This window comes from Sardina pilchardus, chromosome 13, assembly GCF_963854185.1.
Source record: "Sardina pilchardus chromosome 13, fSarPil1.1, whole genome shotgun sequence".
NCBI classification, from domain to species: Eukaryota; Metazoa; Chordata; class Actinopteri; order Clupeiformes; family Clupeidae; genus Sardina; species Sardina pilchardus.
In genome coordinates this window covers 905,068-923,163 of record NC_085006.1, presented here as the reverse complement: position 1 = coordinate 923,163, position 18,096 = coordinate 905,068, and the positions used below count along the sequence as shown (strand labels likewise).

The 18,096-nt window shown below is 41.9% G+C and overlaps 1 protein-coding gene across 1 annotated transcript; it reads left to right on the top strand.

Moving 5' to 3' along the window:
• The first annotated feature begins 7,279 nt into the window (after positions 1-7,279).
• Positions 7,280-17,278, top strand: LOC134099993 (putative nuclease HARBI1). Its single transcript, XM_062553041.1, has 3 exons — positions 7,280-7,551; positions 14,785-15,802; positions 17,246-17,278. Exons 1-3 carry the CDS (start codon positions 7,472-7,474, stop codon positions 17,276-17,278), a joined length of 1,131 nt encoding a protein of 376 aa, XP_062409025.1. The 5' UTR covers positions 7,280-7,471.
• The last annotated feature ends 818 nt before the right edge of the window (positions 17,279-18,096 follow it).

The following is an 18,096-nucleotide window of genomic DNA, read 5'->3' as shown; positions in this document are numbered from 1 at the left end:
AGAAGAGACCCTATCTGGTAAAGGGACAACGCACAACACCAATGGTATCGCAATCCAGCGAGCCACGGGTAATGATGCAGCACCTGTACCAAACACATCCAGACAAAGAACAAGAGAGCAGTCAGTCAATCCTCCACCACTTAACCTTCTACATTACCAAAAGAGGAAAGCGGTCTGGTCCTCATAGCTCAGGGTTAGAGATTGATATTCAGCAGGGCCAAAACAGGGGTGCCCAAACAATCGGTCGGCAAACTGATGCAGCATACTTCTTAATGAAAGTCACTGAGGCCCAGGGTAAAGTTCTTCCTGGGTGGACAGGTTTTAATATCATGTTGAAGGAAGATGCCGTCTTACCTCTTACAAATGTGACCTACTTACCTGTGATTGATGCCAGCCCAACTGATCTGAACACGGTTCACACAATCCTGAGCCGCTCCATTGCTATTGCTGACAGCCTAAAACAAACAGAAATGGTATTGGTTATGGACCAAGCCATCTACACCAAGGCACAAGAAATCCGTTGGCAGACAAGCTTATATTCAGAGAGACTTGTTTTAAGGATGGGAGAATTCCATACGGCCATGGCATTTCTTTCCTGCATTGGGAAGCTCTATGCAGACGCGGGCCTTCAAGACATGTTGATTGAGTCTGAACTGGTGGCTGCATGTCAGCTTCCTCAGACGAGATAGGAGTGTCCAGCTAAATTGTTTCAGTTTTTCCATCGGGCACTCATTTATTGTTTTCTGTAAATTCCTGGTGGTGGGGAGTGTATTCTGGGGGAGACTAGGTGCTCCGTGGGGGGTAGCTTGCAGGTAGTGGCTGTGGTAGCCCGTTTTCAGCTACTTGTGAAGTTGCCTCAAGCCCGGTAAACTCCGAAGACAGACTAGGGAAGTTTGGTGTAGGTCTGGGGGAGTTCGGTTTTATTAAGGCTTGAGATTATGTTTAGCTAGCTTAGTCACAGTTTCCATACGGATGGTAAATTAACTGGGCTAGGTGCAGTTTCAGCTATCGATGATGCTTACGCTTTGTTAGTGGTTTCTTTATGCATGTTGTGTATGCGGCTCAGATGCTTGTGTTTTGAGAATACTTGAGTGCAGTGGCACTGTGCGTGACATTGTGATTCTGTCTAATTAACAATTGCATGATGTGGAGTGTCCACACTGACGTTGGTAACCCACCCTAGATTATCCACACTGAAAATTGGAGCGGTACGTTTGCTTTTATGGGAAGGGGTGTTATGGCCTTCTGTGTTTGCTAATGTTACACGTTTGCATTTATGGGAAGGGGTGTTACGACCTCTGTCTGTTAGTTACGAACGTTGTACGTTCGCTTTTATGGGAAGGGGTGTTACGGCCTTCTGTCTGGTTGCAAACGTTACACGTTCGCTTTTATGGGAAGGGGTGTTACGGCCCTTAGTCTGATCTGGCCGTCTGTGTGCTGTGTTCAATTTCAGGGCCACGCCCACCTCTGATTGCCTGAGTGGTTCCTGCTTGGGGCTAATTATTGGTCAGCCATTACAGTTTTTTTCAATCGCTAACAAGCGTTTGTCCATTCAGTTGACACATTTTCAAAACTCTAAACACAGTTAGCACAGCATCGGTCTTTTGTGGCCATTCCATTCACACATTTCATGTTGTTTTCACACAGTATGTAGTCAGTGAATACATTTTCACAATGCTTACATTTTCTTAACAGACAAACTATACCTCCCAACAAAATAATGGATCGTTTTTGTATTATTTTCGAATGATAACACACAACATCCCACAATAGTTAAAACAATATTCCAAACCTTAGATACAGTATAAAAACCTCTGCTTCTGCAATGTTATCAATTCAAAAGCAATATATCTCAGCTGATAATAAACAAACAATCGAATAATTGACACACAGATGATTTATGTTGGGTAAATTGGGCCAACCACAGCTGATTCCAATCTATCTTAGACTCAGTGGCAGGGGTTATTTCTCTATATTACATTGACACTTACACAGTAAAAAGAGGAGGTGATGTTTTTGGAAGCAGAAACAGAAAAAGACAAATACTGTAATGTCTGGACGAGGAAGAGTAAGGGGCCCAGGGAGAAGAGCAGGCCCAGTGAGAGATGCAGTGAGAGGTGCAGGAGCACTGAGAGGAGCAGGTGCAGAGATTAGACACAGTAATATTGTGCTTTTTTTGTTAACCCCCTTTTTATCTGGGCTTTTTGCTGTTGTTTTTTGTTCAGAATGCTCTTGTGTTTCATGGATATTTTGTTCACTGCAATGCTGTAAAACTTTTCAATGCTGTAAAACTTTCTGTTCTATCATAGTCTACTGTAAACAGTATTTATACTGCACCTCATGTAGGCCTAGTGAACAGTAAAAAAAAAAAAGATTTGCTTTTTACTGGAATGCTTTTGAATGTGAATATTATATCTGGACATACAATTCCCAACCAAGACATTTAGTGTAAAAATGCTGGATTGCATGTTTTGCATGCAAATACCTGTAAAACTGAAGCATAAACGTCTATGCAGTTTTTGTAATGTGAACAGTAGCCAGTATTTTGAAACCTAGTGTATTCTAATTGACTGCATGTATCTTGTGAAGTGAAAACAAGTTTTATTCTTTGACAAAATAACTTCATTTGAGTCAGGTTTCCAGTGTTTTGGTAAAGTTAGTGTGTGCAGAGAAATGATGAGTTAGTGTATATGTAACAAAATGTGGTGTAAGAACATGGGATGTGCTTTTGAGAGGAAAATGATCCATTTGGCCAATTGTGTTTTGTAGGTGAGAGTCTGTGTTTAGAGTTTTGAAAATGTGTCAAATGAATGGACAAACGCTTGTTAGCGATTGAAAAAAACTGTAAAAGAACCAAGACTACATCAGAGCAGTGCCTTTGAGCCCGCCGGCATCCACGGTTGTGTTAGCCTGGCACGCCCTCCCAGTGACGCAACGCCTTCAGGCTTTTGCTGCTGGTCTGGTCAACTGCTCATTGAGAAGGATTTCTGAGTTCCCGAAATCTGCGGAACTGCCCCCTTTGGTCGAGAACCAATCAACTTTGAGCAGCTCCAACGGCTCTGGGTAGAGGCGTGTTCAAGGCAGAGGAAAGAGTGTTGTTATTGGTTTAAACTCGGCAATCCGCTTTCTGACACCTACCAGTAGCAAATCGAGGCACTTAAAGGAGGCGGGTCAACCAGCGCTGGCAAGAAACCGTGTTAGCACAGGCTGTTGGTCAGACTAAAGTCTCGCAGAGCCTTTGAAAGTCGATGGTAATCAGGCTACGGTTGTGTGAGAGCCGTGGATGGCTGTGTGTCGTGTGTGGAAGAAAAAGGTAATGTCCGCAACACTGATAATTGCTCCCGGTTTAATGAAAAAAATGCAACGTTTCGACCCTACTGGGTCTTCATCAGGCTGTGTCGTGTGTGTCATATAGTGTCTTTGTGTGGCCATGGTGATCAGTGTTTGCAGTGTGTGCCGAATGCGGCAACCACTCTCCCAGTGGGGAGTTTGAGTGGCTACGATGTAGCATAGCCTGGCCTAGTGTGGCCAGGGTGTGCCGGGTTTGGCATAAGCCTGTTTATTGCCTTTGAGTGGCCTTGGTGGCCTGGGGTGTCCAGGTGAGGTACCTGGACATGCTCATTTTATAGCCCGGGGGGGCTTCTTTGTTTGTTTGTCTGTTTGTCATGTCTACGTTTCCATAGGCCGAGCCTAACATTACTTTAGTTCTGTTCTTGTTCCTTTGAACTCTTATTTTGATTTATCAATAAACTGGTCATTTCATTCAATTGCTTCCTTGTTTGTTTACTATTTTCTCTTTAGTTTAGTTACGGCATCCTCCATACCCCTAGGATTTAACTTCTTCCCGTAACACTCTATTGATGGGGTGATTACAGGCCACCATTACAACAGGAGCATGCGGGCCCACAAGCTCTTCACAGAGGCATTGCAAAGACTGCGCTGGCAGGCCTACTTAGACACTTTGCCAAACACAGGCAATTCTGCTGCGATGGAAATTGCAACAGACCTACAAGACAAGTTTCCCTTGGAGTTCAATGAGGCACTTAGCCTCTCCAGGAATGTATCAGAGCTATGATGAATTTGTGGAAAGAAATAACTCAAATCTGACCTTCGCATTTTGGAGCCAGTACATTGAAATGGTGGAGACCCTGCGTCTTTTCATCCGGGCTATGCGGGAGGGGAACTGGGCTCTCCATTTGTCCACTGTTCAATGCATGCTGCCTTGGTTCTTTGCTTGTGATAAAGTCAACTATTCCCGTTATCTGACAGCATATTGGGCCGATTGTTCCCCTATATATTTTCTGAAAGTAGACCTTCTAAGGATTCCATTTCACCCCCCTTTTATTTACAGAAAACACCTGACCTCGGTGTTTTTTCAAAAGATAAAAAGCAGACAGGGTTTTTTTTATTCCCCCAAAACAGCACCGAATGTTAATTTGAGTTCCCATGACAACTGCCGTTCTAGAGCACAAGTACCGTTACGTTCATTGCTACTGGTTAAGTTTCAAGTTTCAAGTTTATTGATATTTAAAGTGCAGTATCACCATAAGCATGGTCTCAAAACACTGTACACAGAGATACCCTTTGAGCTCATAAGCAGCCACATGAAGTAGTATATGTGGAGTCATGGATTAAAATAAAAATAACAGTATGTTAGGGTAATAAATTAAAATGAAGAAGAATAAAACAAGAAATAGAAGCTTCAGTAAAATAAATAAAACACATATAAAACAAATGTAAAACAAATAAAATGGATGTAAAACAATGTAAAATAAATGTAAAACCATTGTAAAATAACCAATACATGGGTTATAGGCCATAGTGCTTCGAGAAGAGGAAGGTTTTTAGTTTGCTTTTAAAAATATTTGCGGAACTGGCTTCCCTAACATCCGACGGAAGACTATTCCACAGATATGGAGCTCTGAACGCAAAGGAGCGCTGGCCTGCAGATTTGGTTTTTACCCTGGGAACTGTCAGGAGGCCCGCATCCAGAGATCTCAATGGGCGGGAGGGGGTGTAGGGGGTTATCAAGTCTGCCACATAAGAAGGTGCAAGTCCATTTAGTGCTTTATATGCTAAAAGAAGGATTTTAAAATCAGCTCGTGCAGGGATGGGTAGCCAGTGTAATGAGATTAAAACTGGTGTTATGTGTGAACTTTTCCTTGTTTTTGTTAAAATTCTGGCTGCTGCATTTTGAACTAGCTGCAGGGGTCTTAAAGTGCATGCAGGTAGGCCAGAAAATAATCCATTACAATAATCTAGTCTAGATGAGACAAATGCATGCACTAAAATTTCTGCAATTTCTGCATGGTTAGCTTAGCTTGACAGGTGAGCGGATGAAAACTGAAAATGAATTCTTACAATTATGTCCCAAAATCCCACCAATCGACCTCCAGATGGTCTCCTTATGGTAAATGTTGTGGTGTAAGTTGTTGGTCATGTCATATATGCTCTACATGTTCACTCACAAGAACAACTAGCTGTTCGGTTGGCTTTTTTCCCTTTGTTTTGGTCGCCATTTTTTTTCTGAAAAAAGAACTTTCAAGAAAGTTTCACTATGACGCAAACTCTCGTTCATTGGTCAGCTGTCAAAAAACCACTTGACGCGGGGTGTTTTTTCTTATAGGAATTTCTCAACTTGAAAACCACCCGGGATAGGTGGAAAAAACCGGCGGTGGCGGTGGTTTAAAAAGCGCCCAGGACCTGTTTTTAAAAAACCTCTCTGTATTACTGTTTTCACAGCCACACAATTTGAAGTTCAACAGTGTATGTCAATGGCAGGCCAATTATGTGACTCGGTACACCCTTGGTATGGCCTGGTACCCATAAAGGCGAATTCGGTATAAACATCTATATATTTTCTAAAAGTAGACCTTCTAAGGATTCCATTTCACCCCCATTTTATATATGCACAACTTATTGTTTTCACAGCCACACAATTTGAAGTTCAACAGTGTATGTCAATGGCAGGCCAATTATGTGACTCGGTACACCCTTGGTATGGCCTGGTACCCATAAAGGCGAATTCGGTATAAACATCTATATATTTTCTGAAAGTAGACCTTCTAAGGATTCCATTTCACCCCCCTTTTATATATGCACAAGTTATTGTTTTCACAGCCACACAATTTGAAGTTCAACAGTGTGTGTAAAAGTAACGCTTAGTATGTGACTCGGTACACGCTTAGGTACCCACAAAGGCGACTTTGGTATAAACATCTATATATTTTCTGAAAGTAGACCTTCTAAGGATTCCATTTCACCCCCCTTTTATATATGCAGAACTTATTGTTTTCACACCCACACAATTTGAAGTTCAACAGTATATGTCAATGGCAGGCCTATTATGTGACTCGGTACACCCTTGGTATGGCCTGGTACCCACAGAGGCGAATTTGGTATAAACATCTATATATTTTCTGAAAGTAGACCTTCTAAGGATTCCATTTCACCCCCCTTTTATGCAGAACTTATTGTTTTCACAGCCACACAATTTGAAGTTCAACAGTATATGTCAATGGCAGGCCTATTATGTGACTCGGTACACCCTTGGTATGGCCTGGTACCCACAGAGGCGAATTTGGTATAAACATCTATATATTTTCTGAAAGTAGACCTTCTAAGGATTCCATTTCACCCCCCTTTTACACATGCACAACTTATTGTCTTCACAGCCACACAATTTGAAGTTCAACAGTGTGTGTCAATGGCAGGCCTATGTGACTCGGTACACCCTTGGTATGGCCTGGTACCCACAAAGGCGAATTCGGTATAAACATCTATATATTTTCTGAAAGTAGACCTTCTAAGGATACCATTTCACCCCCTTTTACACATGCACAAATTGTTTTCACAGCCACACAATTTGAAGTTCAACAGTGTGTGTCAATGGCAGGCCATTATGTGACATGGTACACACTTAGTTTGGCCTGGTACCCACAAATAGATATCTGCAATATTATAGTGCATGTTATAAACCCACCTTTTAAATAAGCACAACGTTATAGTTTTGATCAGCTTCACAGTTTTAATTTAACACTAGGCAATAAGGTAGATAAGGCACATTCAAAAATACATTCTAAATAACATTATAAGGTGTATTTTTGATTTGAATGTCTTATTTAATTATTTTCTAACTTTACCTTCCTTTTGTAACACAATATAGTTTTAAATAAATTTTCGTCCTCATGAATTGAAAAAGCAATGAATATGTTCCGACTTTTATTCTGAAAGATTTGCGAATGGCGGCCATATTGGATTTTTCTTTACTGTCGCTAGTTTCACACTACTATAAACATAAACATTCGGACACAGTTGTTGACTAATTAATTACCTTAACGTTTCAACAACACCCAAATCGAGTCGATAACATTTCGGAAGATGTTGCTTCTGTATTCCGGTATCAAAAGCATTATGGAAATCGTTGTCAAGACCACGTTGAGCGAGATGGAGAAAATAATCGAGCACTCGAATGGAACCTTACATGCACCAGAAACTGGAACGTTTAACGCTAATGTTAAGGCGAAATCACTGGATAACCTTACATTTTTGGTAAGTAACATAACTTTCACTAGGCTCATAATGTCACGGCGATTCGCTTTTCGCCAATCGCCTCAACATAGCCCGGGCCCCGGGAACTAAAGGCTAATCTTGGGGGTACCCATAGACCTGGGGGGTATTCCTAGCCTGGTTAGCGCCTACCGCGCAAGGCAGAATGGGAACAACTAGGCTAGGGTATTCAACCTGAACCTCGCCAAAGGCTGGCTTAAACCAGGTTTATTTCGATAAAACCCTATATTTTACTGTATATCGGATAAACCTCGCTTATTTTAGCGAGAGTTCCATTCCGTGTGGTTTACGTGAATCCCAGTTTCGTAACTATGGGAACTAACACAGAACTATCCGGTCTGTGGCAGTCTAACTTAAAGCAACACATGTAAGTTTTGCTCTCGGGGTCCCCCTACAGTTGGGAAACGGTAATTTCTTCTACTTATGTCGTAAAATCTGTCACGGTTACACCAGAAGCAAGTTAGACATAGCGTACAGTAGGGGAGAACTGGGACAATTGTAACAGCGGTACAAATGTAACAGTGTTTATTTCTCAAGATATGGTGTAGCTACAGGAACGCAAATAGACTCATATCAAGTAATTATCTACAATCGTATAGCCATCCAAATATGAATGGTCTACTGTACATACAACCAGAGATATTAAGCAAAAAAGAGCCAAATTCAAGCATCGCGATTTTTATTTTATTTTAAACCGCAGCTGTTTGTTTAAGTTTGCGTCGCAAAATTTTAATGTGTAGACTTCAATCAAATGCCATTCATATCGCCAGTCCCTCTGTTTCAAGTTAACATGAGAGCCATTTGATTTATATAGTCATAGCAAATGCAATTAAATGAAAATAAAAACATGACCTGTGCGGCTTAGTTGTAACACCCGTCTCTATGGCAAAATGAACTGATTTTATCGCGCATGCGTGAGCAGTTATCATTGCGAGTTATGGATTATGATTTTGTGCCGCGATCACCCTCAATTAGAGTTAACACAGCAACTTCAAATATTAGTGTTGGACCAAATGCTTCAGACATGTAAGAGATAAGCAGTTTATCAACTATATTAACAGGTTTTATCAAGTCGATATGACCAAAATAAGCATATTTAAAGGTTGTTCTGAGCTAGCATAACATCGTATCATACGGTCTCCAATGGCTAATCACTCATACAATAAATTAGCTTTAACAGTCATACATTTTGAATTTTTTTGTTGATTATATATGAAAACAGATGTTCTTTGTTTAAGCCAGCAGTGTTTTGTGTTAAAATATGTTATAGGATTCACGATTTTAACACGATTTTAGCACTGTTACAACCATGACGCTATACCGTTACAACTGTGCCGCACTTTTTATGGCTGCGTCTAGGTTGTAACAAAGGTACATGACACTGTTCAGTTAAATTATAAACAAACTATAAAATATTTTTTCAATTCTGTTTCAACTTTCATGGAGTATAGATGTATGACTCTGTGCTGGTCAAGTTTCACAGCTCTCAAGTCTATCGTCTTTGTGTAAAGCTAGTTTGAACTGAGACAGTAAAAAACTGTTACGATTGTGCCGGTTCTCCCCTATAGGCTAGACTTGAGGCTGCACATTAAATATTAAATTATGTGGTAGCCTACTACGATACCGGTTGTGATACATTTGTAAACATAGGCTTTCAGCTCAGGTCTGTGCACGTTTTCGGTATTGGGATGATGTTGGTCATTGTTGGTCATTACTTTTAAAAAAAAAAAAAAAACGATTACGATATTTATGAGCAATAGAGTAGCCTAATCTAGGGTGGTCATTTTTAGTGTCTGTATAGCATAAAAAAAATATCGATGGTCACCAGATATTGTATTCTATGGTAGGCTATTCACGTCCATAGTGGCATATATTTGCACGCCCAAAATGTTTGGAGAGGCAGAGCTCTTATAATATGATGACAGAATCTTACACATGATAACTTTGTTTTTCAAGATAATTGTTTGGTCAGTAGCCTATGGGCGGTAGATTTACACGTTGAGCTAGGCCTATAACTAGCACACATAACCAGCTCCCGTGCAGTTTGGTTGGCAGCATGATGACACTAGAATCTAGTGACTAGATGACAGAGCTAGGATACACATGCTTTTGTTGATAAGCCGATTTCTGCAGGAGGAGTTCTCACGTCTTGGGCAAACTCGGACTGCCTGCGTTGCGTGTGAAATGTATAGCTATTCCAGGTAGCCTAGCCCATAGCATGCATTTCAGCATATCATCATATGAATATAATTCCATGGGTTTTATTTTTTTCAAACGCCAAAAGATCACGTAGCTCATGTTTATAAGGCATCAACTGTCTATTCAACGCTCACACAGAATTTGAGGAAGTGGTGGGGGAAGTGGGCCCTATATGCCATAAAGCAGTCAAATTTTGTAGTTCTTTGGTTCGTACCGGTTCGTACCCGAACCCCAAAAGGTTGAAAAACTCCATGGTGTTGCTTTAACTTTCATCAGTCGAAAAAACTAGTCCAAAAAGACGGTCCCGTCAGGTCCGTGTAAAGTCTAGTCTAGATACGACACGAATTTGCGGTACGAAAATGCAAAATTTGCGTGCGAAATTTTCGCACTGGAAGTGTACACACCGATGCGATTATTTGAATATTTCGCATTCTATTTCGTGCTCACGTCACGCAGCGAATTTCAGTAAGTAGGGAGAACTCGTAAAATCATCTAGATTTGAAGCAGATTGATAGCCTTTGATAATTCATTGGACGGGCATTGTTTTGAGAGGTGCTGGGGAAATGAACGTTTATACGGCCATCCTTCCCATCTATGTTGTGCTATTGTAATTGTGCAGTCGAACCACAACGTTGTTTGGGTTCATTAGTAGGCTACACACACACACACACACACACACACCTGCCTGCCTGCCTGCAGGTGTGCGTCTGTACGCATTGAGCGTACCATGAGGCTACTCATCAATGGGAGAAAATGTCCCGTGTGTATCTATCACACCAAATTGGCCTACCATACTACCAACTATGCACAGTATCCCATTAGCTGCATGCCATCAGGGTATTTACAATTTTCTATATTAAGTAGGCCTGAAGTTAGTCAACACGTTATCAAAATGAACTTAATGCAGAGTTACATCCGCGCACACATTTTGTGTAAGCAGGAGAAATTACGCACGCAGGCGCGCAACTATTTGTTTTCTTTAACTCGGCTAGCGTTGTCAGCACACAATGTGAAGCTAAATCACAACTCAGTACACATTATGGATATTATATCGCAACAACGAAAACAGAAAGGATGGAACGCAAAGCTAGAGTTACGCCTATTCCAGATGGACAAAACAGGTAGACAATTGGTGTGCTTGCCAGAATTGACTAGCTAAAGCCAGACGTTAACGGTAGGCCTTCACTAGAACAAAACTAAAGGTAACTTAGCCTTTATAGGGCTGTGTAATGTTTAGGGTTGGGTATTGAAAGGGTATATTTCGATACCGGTGCCAAATCGATACTTTCAAAATGATGCAGGTTCCTAAACGGTAATTAAATTGGTACTTTTAAAAAAAAGAAAACAAGTTTTTTTTTCCTGAGGCAAACCAACAATATCTAAAAGCTTTCATAATATACAAATAATGAAACAAAAAAGCACATATTATCACACATAATATAAGGCCTAGGTCAAATTTGACCAACAGCATATTGAGCAAGCAGTAGCCTACCTTGAAACCCACAAAATAAATAACCCAATGTTTAATTGTGAATATTGTGATATCCTGTTAAATGTGTTACCTTTTACCTTGAGTTCACAAAATGGTTGTGTCCCTTTAAGAGGAACTGGGGGGGTGGAGTTTACGTGTGTGCGTTTGTGCGCGTGTGTGTGTGTGGTTCCGAGAGTGAAGTTGGTCATAGCGCTAGCGTGAGTTGTGGCTAACAGCAACTCGGTTGCTATTTGATTAATAAATAAAGCTTTGAAGTTTCCCTCAACTCAAGTGTCTGGAGTACCACAGTATTACAGTATCACTGCTAAAAGCATGAGTTCTCCGATATCAACTGTTGCCATGAGTAAACAAAACGATTCAACTAGCAATGCACTGCAGACATTGACTAGCATTTTAAATAGCTGGTTTCTGCCGTTTTTATAGGACAACTGATCATATCACTCTCCCGTTTATGCATCTCATTAACGTTTGCTTTTGCATGCAACACCCATTGTTGATGACGCATCCTTGGTTCGGTTCAGAACTGGTGGAAATGCAGGCTGTTTCACTAGATAGCACCATGGTTCAAAGACTTTCGAACGGCTGCACCAGCTCAACACTCGCTGTCGTTGGAAAACAGCCTTCAGTGGTGTGTGCACTGACGCTGCCGTTTTTAACAGTGAATACCAGAGGGCGCGATTAAGCAGCTGCATATCTAATACCGAAATGAGGCACCGAAATTCACATTGTATTTCGGGATGGTTACTACTGTTGACGTTCGCCCCGATCACGTACTTGTACCGAGTGTCGGTACCCAACCCTAGTAATGTTGTCCAAATGAGTAGGTTACTGTCAAGCGGCAACATTCTAATCTGAACAATGAAGCCTACCCGGAAGTTCGAAAAACTGCAATACCTCGAAAATCCGCTGGGGACTGGTCCTAAAACAGAGCAAATTTCCATAGACGCCCATGTTAAAATGTCCGTTTTCACAGCGTAAATTCATGTTTTTAAAGCCTGGTCCCATGGACTTTTATTGTATTTTTCGGTAGTTTCCCGGTCCCTGACAACTGTGAGGGGGGTGAATTTTTTTTGCATTTGGATATAAAAAATGAATGACGTGGTCAACTTGATTGACAGCTGACCAATGTCGAGGTTGACGTTACCAGCGAGTGGACGTCTCGGCCGTGATCCTGAGTCTTCATCACCGTATCCTCTCTGAACATTTTTATTGAAATATTTGATATACAATGGGCTTCTCTGCTATTAACTGTACTAACCGACACTAGAAGAGGACATCACTCCAGTTTTCCGGTAAGTGACATTCCACTATTATTTCACGTAGCTGCTAGCTTCTAGATGTGAACGTTAGCACTATTTAGCATCAGTAACGTTAGCATAAATCGCTAGGACAAATTAGCGTCTGTGGTATGTCTCTGGTTTAACCTACCGCAAACATGCTGGCTTACTATCGGAAATCCCCACGTAAGTATAACGTTAAGGAAGTAATGAACTAATTCGCTTATTGTTGAAACCAAATGGCAGAAGCACACACAAACATTCATTTAAGAAATGTAGTGAAAACCGCTGTTGTGAGTTAGCTTCATGTTAATGTTACTAGCCCCAGGTACTTGAGTCAGCTGCAATCAACAAACAGACTGTGTAAGGGCAATATGTGTTTTCTTCCAAAAACCTTTAGGGAATACTTAGTTGTCAATTTATAGCCTCGGTTGTTGCATTTAAGATCAAGACGTTTGTGAAGATATTAACCTAAGCCGAAGATTCCTCAATCCTCACATTAAACGGCTTGCTGTCGGTTAGCTGAGGTGAACTGCTATGAACCTGACTGTATACTTTGAACACGGGAGCTGTGATAACGAGCGACATCTAGTCAACTTACCATTGTCAGTTATAGGTTAGACACAAGGAAACAAAAGTGTACTGTACTGTAACACATGCGTCTGCCAAATGAATATATGCAACACAAGAACAGACTGATATGTCCCACATTGGAGTGTAATTCAAATAATTTGATTATAACAATGATTAACAATCTACCATTCTTGCCTGTGTCAAGTTTCCCTTTAGGTGATCCAGCCAGGCTGATCCAGTGGGTGCTGAACATGAGGATCTGTCTCCTAACAACAGTTCTCGACCAGTGACAACTTCTGATTTCAAAGACTTTTCACCAGCAGACCCCTTCATGATTACCTTATTTACATCTGAGTTTGCAAAGCAGTCTATATGCTGACTATTTACTAGCTTACAACATTGTTATTTACCTGTAATGCTCAAGACATAAGTAAAAATGCAAATGTACTTCCGCATCTGGGTCTTTAATTCAACCTACTGATTGCTTTTGCTCCCACTGCAATTTAATCGTAAATGTATGACAGCATAGACAAAACTGGTTTGACACAAGTTAAATGTAGGTCACAGTTGACCAGAAAAGTCCCATAAACATTTGTGTTTTTATTTTCAACAGTGCCATCAACAGTAATTTTGTTAATGAACAGGTTTTGACATAAGTAAAGGAAAGGGTGTAACAGTCCATCAGTTCTAGACAAAAAAAGTGCCAATGTTCAATGTCAACAGCATCTCTTAGAAAAGTTCCATAACCATTTGTAAGTGCAAGTTCAGTGCCATCAAAATGCAGGTTGCCTACTGGATTCAACTGGATACAGACTACAGATTTTAAAAATATTCATTGCCCCTAGTAGACAGATTAACCTGGTCTCTAAGAAACAATGCAAGGTTGTCAAACACTGTGTGGATGGGGCATGAGACCCAACACAAAGCTGGCCATCACACTGTTCACCCATACTCGATCTTCTTGGGGTCTGTGGATCCCCATCGATGACGCAGATATGATAATGGTCATCTGGGGAGACTGTAAGTGTCTATTTCAAACAGTGGCAAGCATGACACTGGTACAAAAGTTGTACACTCACCTCAAGCAAATGCAGAGCTGTTCATCTGGGCTGATGGTCTCTCTGAATGTAGTTTCATTCTTTGCGATAACGGGTGCAATTAATTGGAGCAGTTCTTCAAACTGACTCGGGTTAAGTCTAAAATACTCCACAAACCGACCAGTATTTAAACGGAGCTCACGTACTAAATGGTGGTATGTACCATACTGCCCCCTTTCCCGTATTATGTCATCTACCCATATCCTACGTTTTGGAGGATGAACATTTTCCTCCTCGTCAAACAAAGCAATAGCTAAGGCCAATTTTCTTCGCCGCGACATTTTGTACCCGTTGTAGGCTACTTTGTATCCGTGACGTAACGTTACTATAGCAAAAGACGCTTCCGTCTGCTTTTTGGAAAAACGCTGGCAGATTTTTTTTTTACAAATTAGAAAACGGTCTGCACAACTTCTTTTATCAAAAAAAGACGCTTAGTCTGAACGTACCCTTAGAAATCATCGTAGTTACAGTATATCATAGTAAGAAAAATCTAATAAAAAGTAAGGAAGAGGTTAAAACACAGGAATGCAGCAAACTTTCATGTTTTATTAAAATAAAATGTTCTTGCTTCTTACAGCAAGACCCCAAACCCCAGGTGTAACTGCCAGCTGAATAAATCAGTGCCACTGCTGGCACGGTATTTTGACGGCCACAGTGACTTGCGGGTGGACTTCCGGCTTACCAGGGAGTCCTTCAACGCCCTAATGGCTGTGCTGGGGAGGGAGTGTTATCATGGTTGGGGCCCAGAGATCGACACCTTGGTGTTTCTTTTTTGGCTGGCCAGCGCCACTTCCTACCGTGTCGTTGCCCGGGCATTTGATATGCCCCGGGCAACCATCCACCGGGCAGTGCACAGGGTGAGTGCGAAGATAGCTGCTCTGCTATACGACGTGGTCCGCCATCCCACCGCAGAGGAACTCCCTCGCTTGGGTGCCCGCTTTGCCCGCCTGGCCGGATCTGCTGCCTTCAACCGGGTTGTAGGAGCGATTGACGGGTGCCACATCCGTGTGAAGCCCCCTGCAGAGGACGCTGCCTGTTATTTTAACAGGAAGCTGTTTCATTCCGTCCAGCTGCAGGCCATCTGTGACGACGGCGGAAGATTTCTGGACGTGTTTGTAGGATACTGTGGGTCAGTCCACGACGCCAGAGTCCTTCAAAACAGCCCCATATATTATGAGCAGTCATACCCCCTCGCAGGATACTGCATCATTGGAGATGGTGGCTACCCCTGCCTGTCACGCCCCATCTGCCTCATGACGCCCTTCAGACAGCCAGTGAGAAACCACCTCCAAGCCAGATACAACTGCTATCTGTCAAGGGCGAGGTGTGTGGTCGAGCGGTCTTTTGGGGTCCTGAAAACGAGATGGCGGTCCATTTTTCTCAAGGCTCTGGAGGTGGAGGTGAAGTATGTGCCGGAGGTCATTGTGTGCTGTACTGTTCTCCACAACATCTGTGTGAGCAACGGGACGTCCTGGAGCCAGATGCTGATGTCGATGTTGGGAGAGCAGCAAGGGACCAACCAGCACCAGGACCAGCACCTGCACCTCCAGGAACCGCCTCTGGGGCTGAAGACAGACAGAGAATGGCAACAGCATGTTACGCCCCTGATCACGACTACATTTAAATTAGATAATAATAAATAATTTGGCTGATTGACAAACATTGTGTGTGTGTTACTTTTTCACCTTTCAAGTGTTAACAATGTAAGTCACTTTGGATAAAAGCATCTGATAAATGCATAAATGTAAAATTAGACCCAGCTAGTGTCTTCATTCATTCAACACCTCAAACAAGAGGCATAGAGCTAAATGAATGAATAATCAATCAATAATCAATTCATAAAAACATGTCTGGTGTAACCAAGCTCCCTATTAAAAAAAAAAAACATGAGTAAGTAAACAGAATAAGCAAACAGAAGATAAGATGTATATAAGATTATTTTTAATATAACTCGACATATAATTAATTAAGATATTTGAAGACTGGACAACATATTATTCTTACAGAATAACATTATTTTACAGAATGACTACTTTTTGCTTAGCTTCTCAAGAATTGCCATGAGGCGCTCCTCCCTACTAGCCGCCTCCCTCTCTCTCCTCTCTTCCCTCTCCCTCATCATGCTCAAACTGCAGATTCAACAACGACGACATACATAAACTACAACATGGAACATTTGAAATATGCATCACTTAGCTGCTAATGTTATCAAAGACCGCTTAACCCATAGGCTTAACCAGCTAAGAAACAACAGCTAACATTACGTTGTGCTAACTCTACTGAGTCGGTATGATCGCTAACGAACAACTAAATCATAACTTTTGTCAGAGAGGGAGATAGGTTTACAGCATACTGTTGTATAGCCTGGTCCTAACCATCCCATAATACTACCATTTCATTTCGTATTATGGTCTGGAATTTCTTTGCTCTGAAGCGCTTGCAGGAAGCGGGAAGTAACGCCCAGTTCTGGTTTGAATTGATTGGACAGCTCTCACCCAATCGGCGATAGTTACTCATAACAACATAGCGCAGGCGTTTAACGTCATCGTCACGAGCGCCCTCCCCCTTTCGCCCCCACCAACCCGTCTCTTCGTTTATTGGCTGCTTTCTGGAGGGGGGGCGTTCTGTTACAATTCTACCGAGCAGAATGCTCCACAGAGGAGCACGGCCAGACTCGTAGTGGAGGCAATCCTTGGCCGGAAGTACGTGGATGGCTCGCGAGGCTAACTGTTGTATACATTAGTAAAAAAAATCATTAAAGTTACTTACATTTATACGAAGCAGTTCCCTCGGCAGTTCCCTCTGCGTCCATCTCGGTGCTGGCCGCCATTAGTTCAAATCTGAAAACTAGGGGAAAAGCCCCTCCCCTTCCGCTACGCAGCCAAAATGGCGTCCGTTTAGTGTAAGTAGTGTCCATCATCTTACACTGAATTTTTGTCCGTCATTAGTGCACCATCCGGGTACTTTCAGAGCACTGAGTTTTCGCTTGTTTTTCAGTGTGAATGCACTATGCCCTAAAAATTGTTTTTTGCTTTTAGTGTGCAAGTGCACCATATGAGACACAGCCTTAGATTTCTGGTAATTTTCCCATTTAAAACGTGTCTCCTCTCAAGTTAGAAAGTGCAATAAGACCAACTGAAAATGAAACCTGGCGTTTTTCTAGGCTGATTTGACATGGAACTACACTCTCATCTGGTGTAATAATCAAGGCAACTTGCAAACGTACCATAGGCGCAGTGATATCGTACGCAGCATCTGAAAATAGTCCTCATAGACAACAAGCAGTAGTAGTGCCAGTAGTTTGCAAATCGGACTGTTGCGTGTTTTGTTTTTTGCATTGAGTACACTTGGGATTTTCTCCTTAGAAGTTCGAAAGTCAAACATTGACTCAATATTTTAACTTTGTGTTTTTGCGCTTGGGGTGCGAGGGTGACCAGACGTCCCGGTTTTCCTGGGACAGTCCCGATTTTGAGTAGCGTGTCCCGAGTCCCGACAAAAGCCTGTCGGGACGCTATGTCCCGGTTTTCACCAACCACTATTGAAGTGTGGTTTTAATATAGCCAGATCACTACCTAGACCCATGCAGAAACTAGCATAAAGCGTCCGACGTATGATTTGTGAGTGTGTGACCGTGTGCCAGTCAATCGCAACAGTCTGCACAATCTTTGCAGTCAACGTTACATTGTTTCATTGCCTGGTTTTAATGGCTAGCAGGTTACACTACGACAATGTTGAAGAGAAAGTCATCATTCTCAATAACCTATTAGTCCGTGAGCCAGAGGGGTTGGTCGTTACCAAAAAGGTGGCAAACCATACCTTTTTTGAAAGCCTGGAATCTCAGCTTCACATCATGTAAACTAAGGTTGAGAAAATAATATGGTTGAGTTTC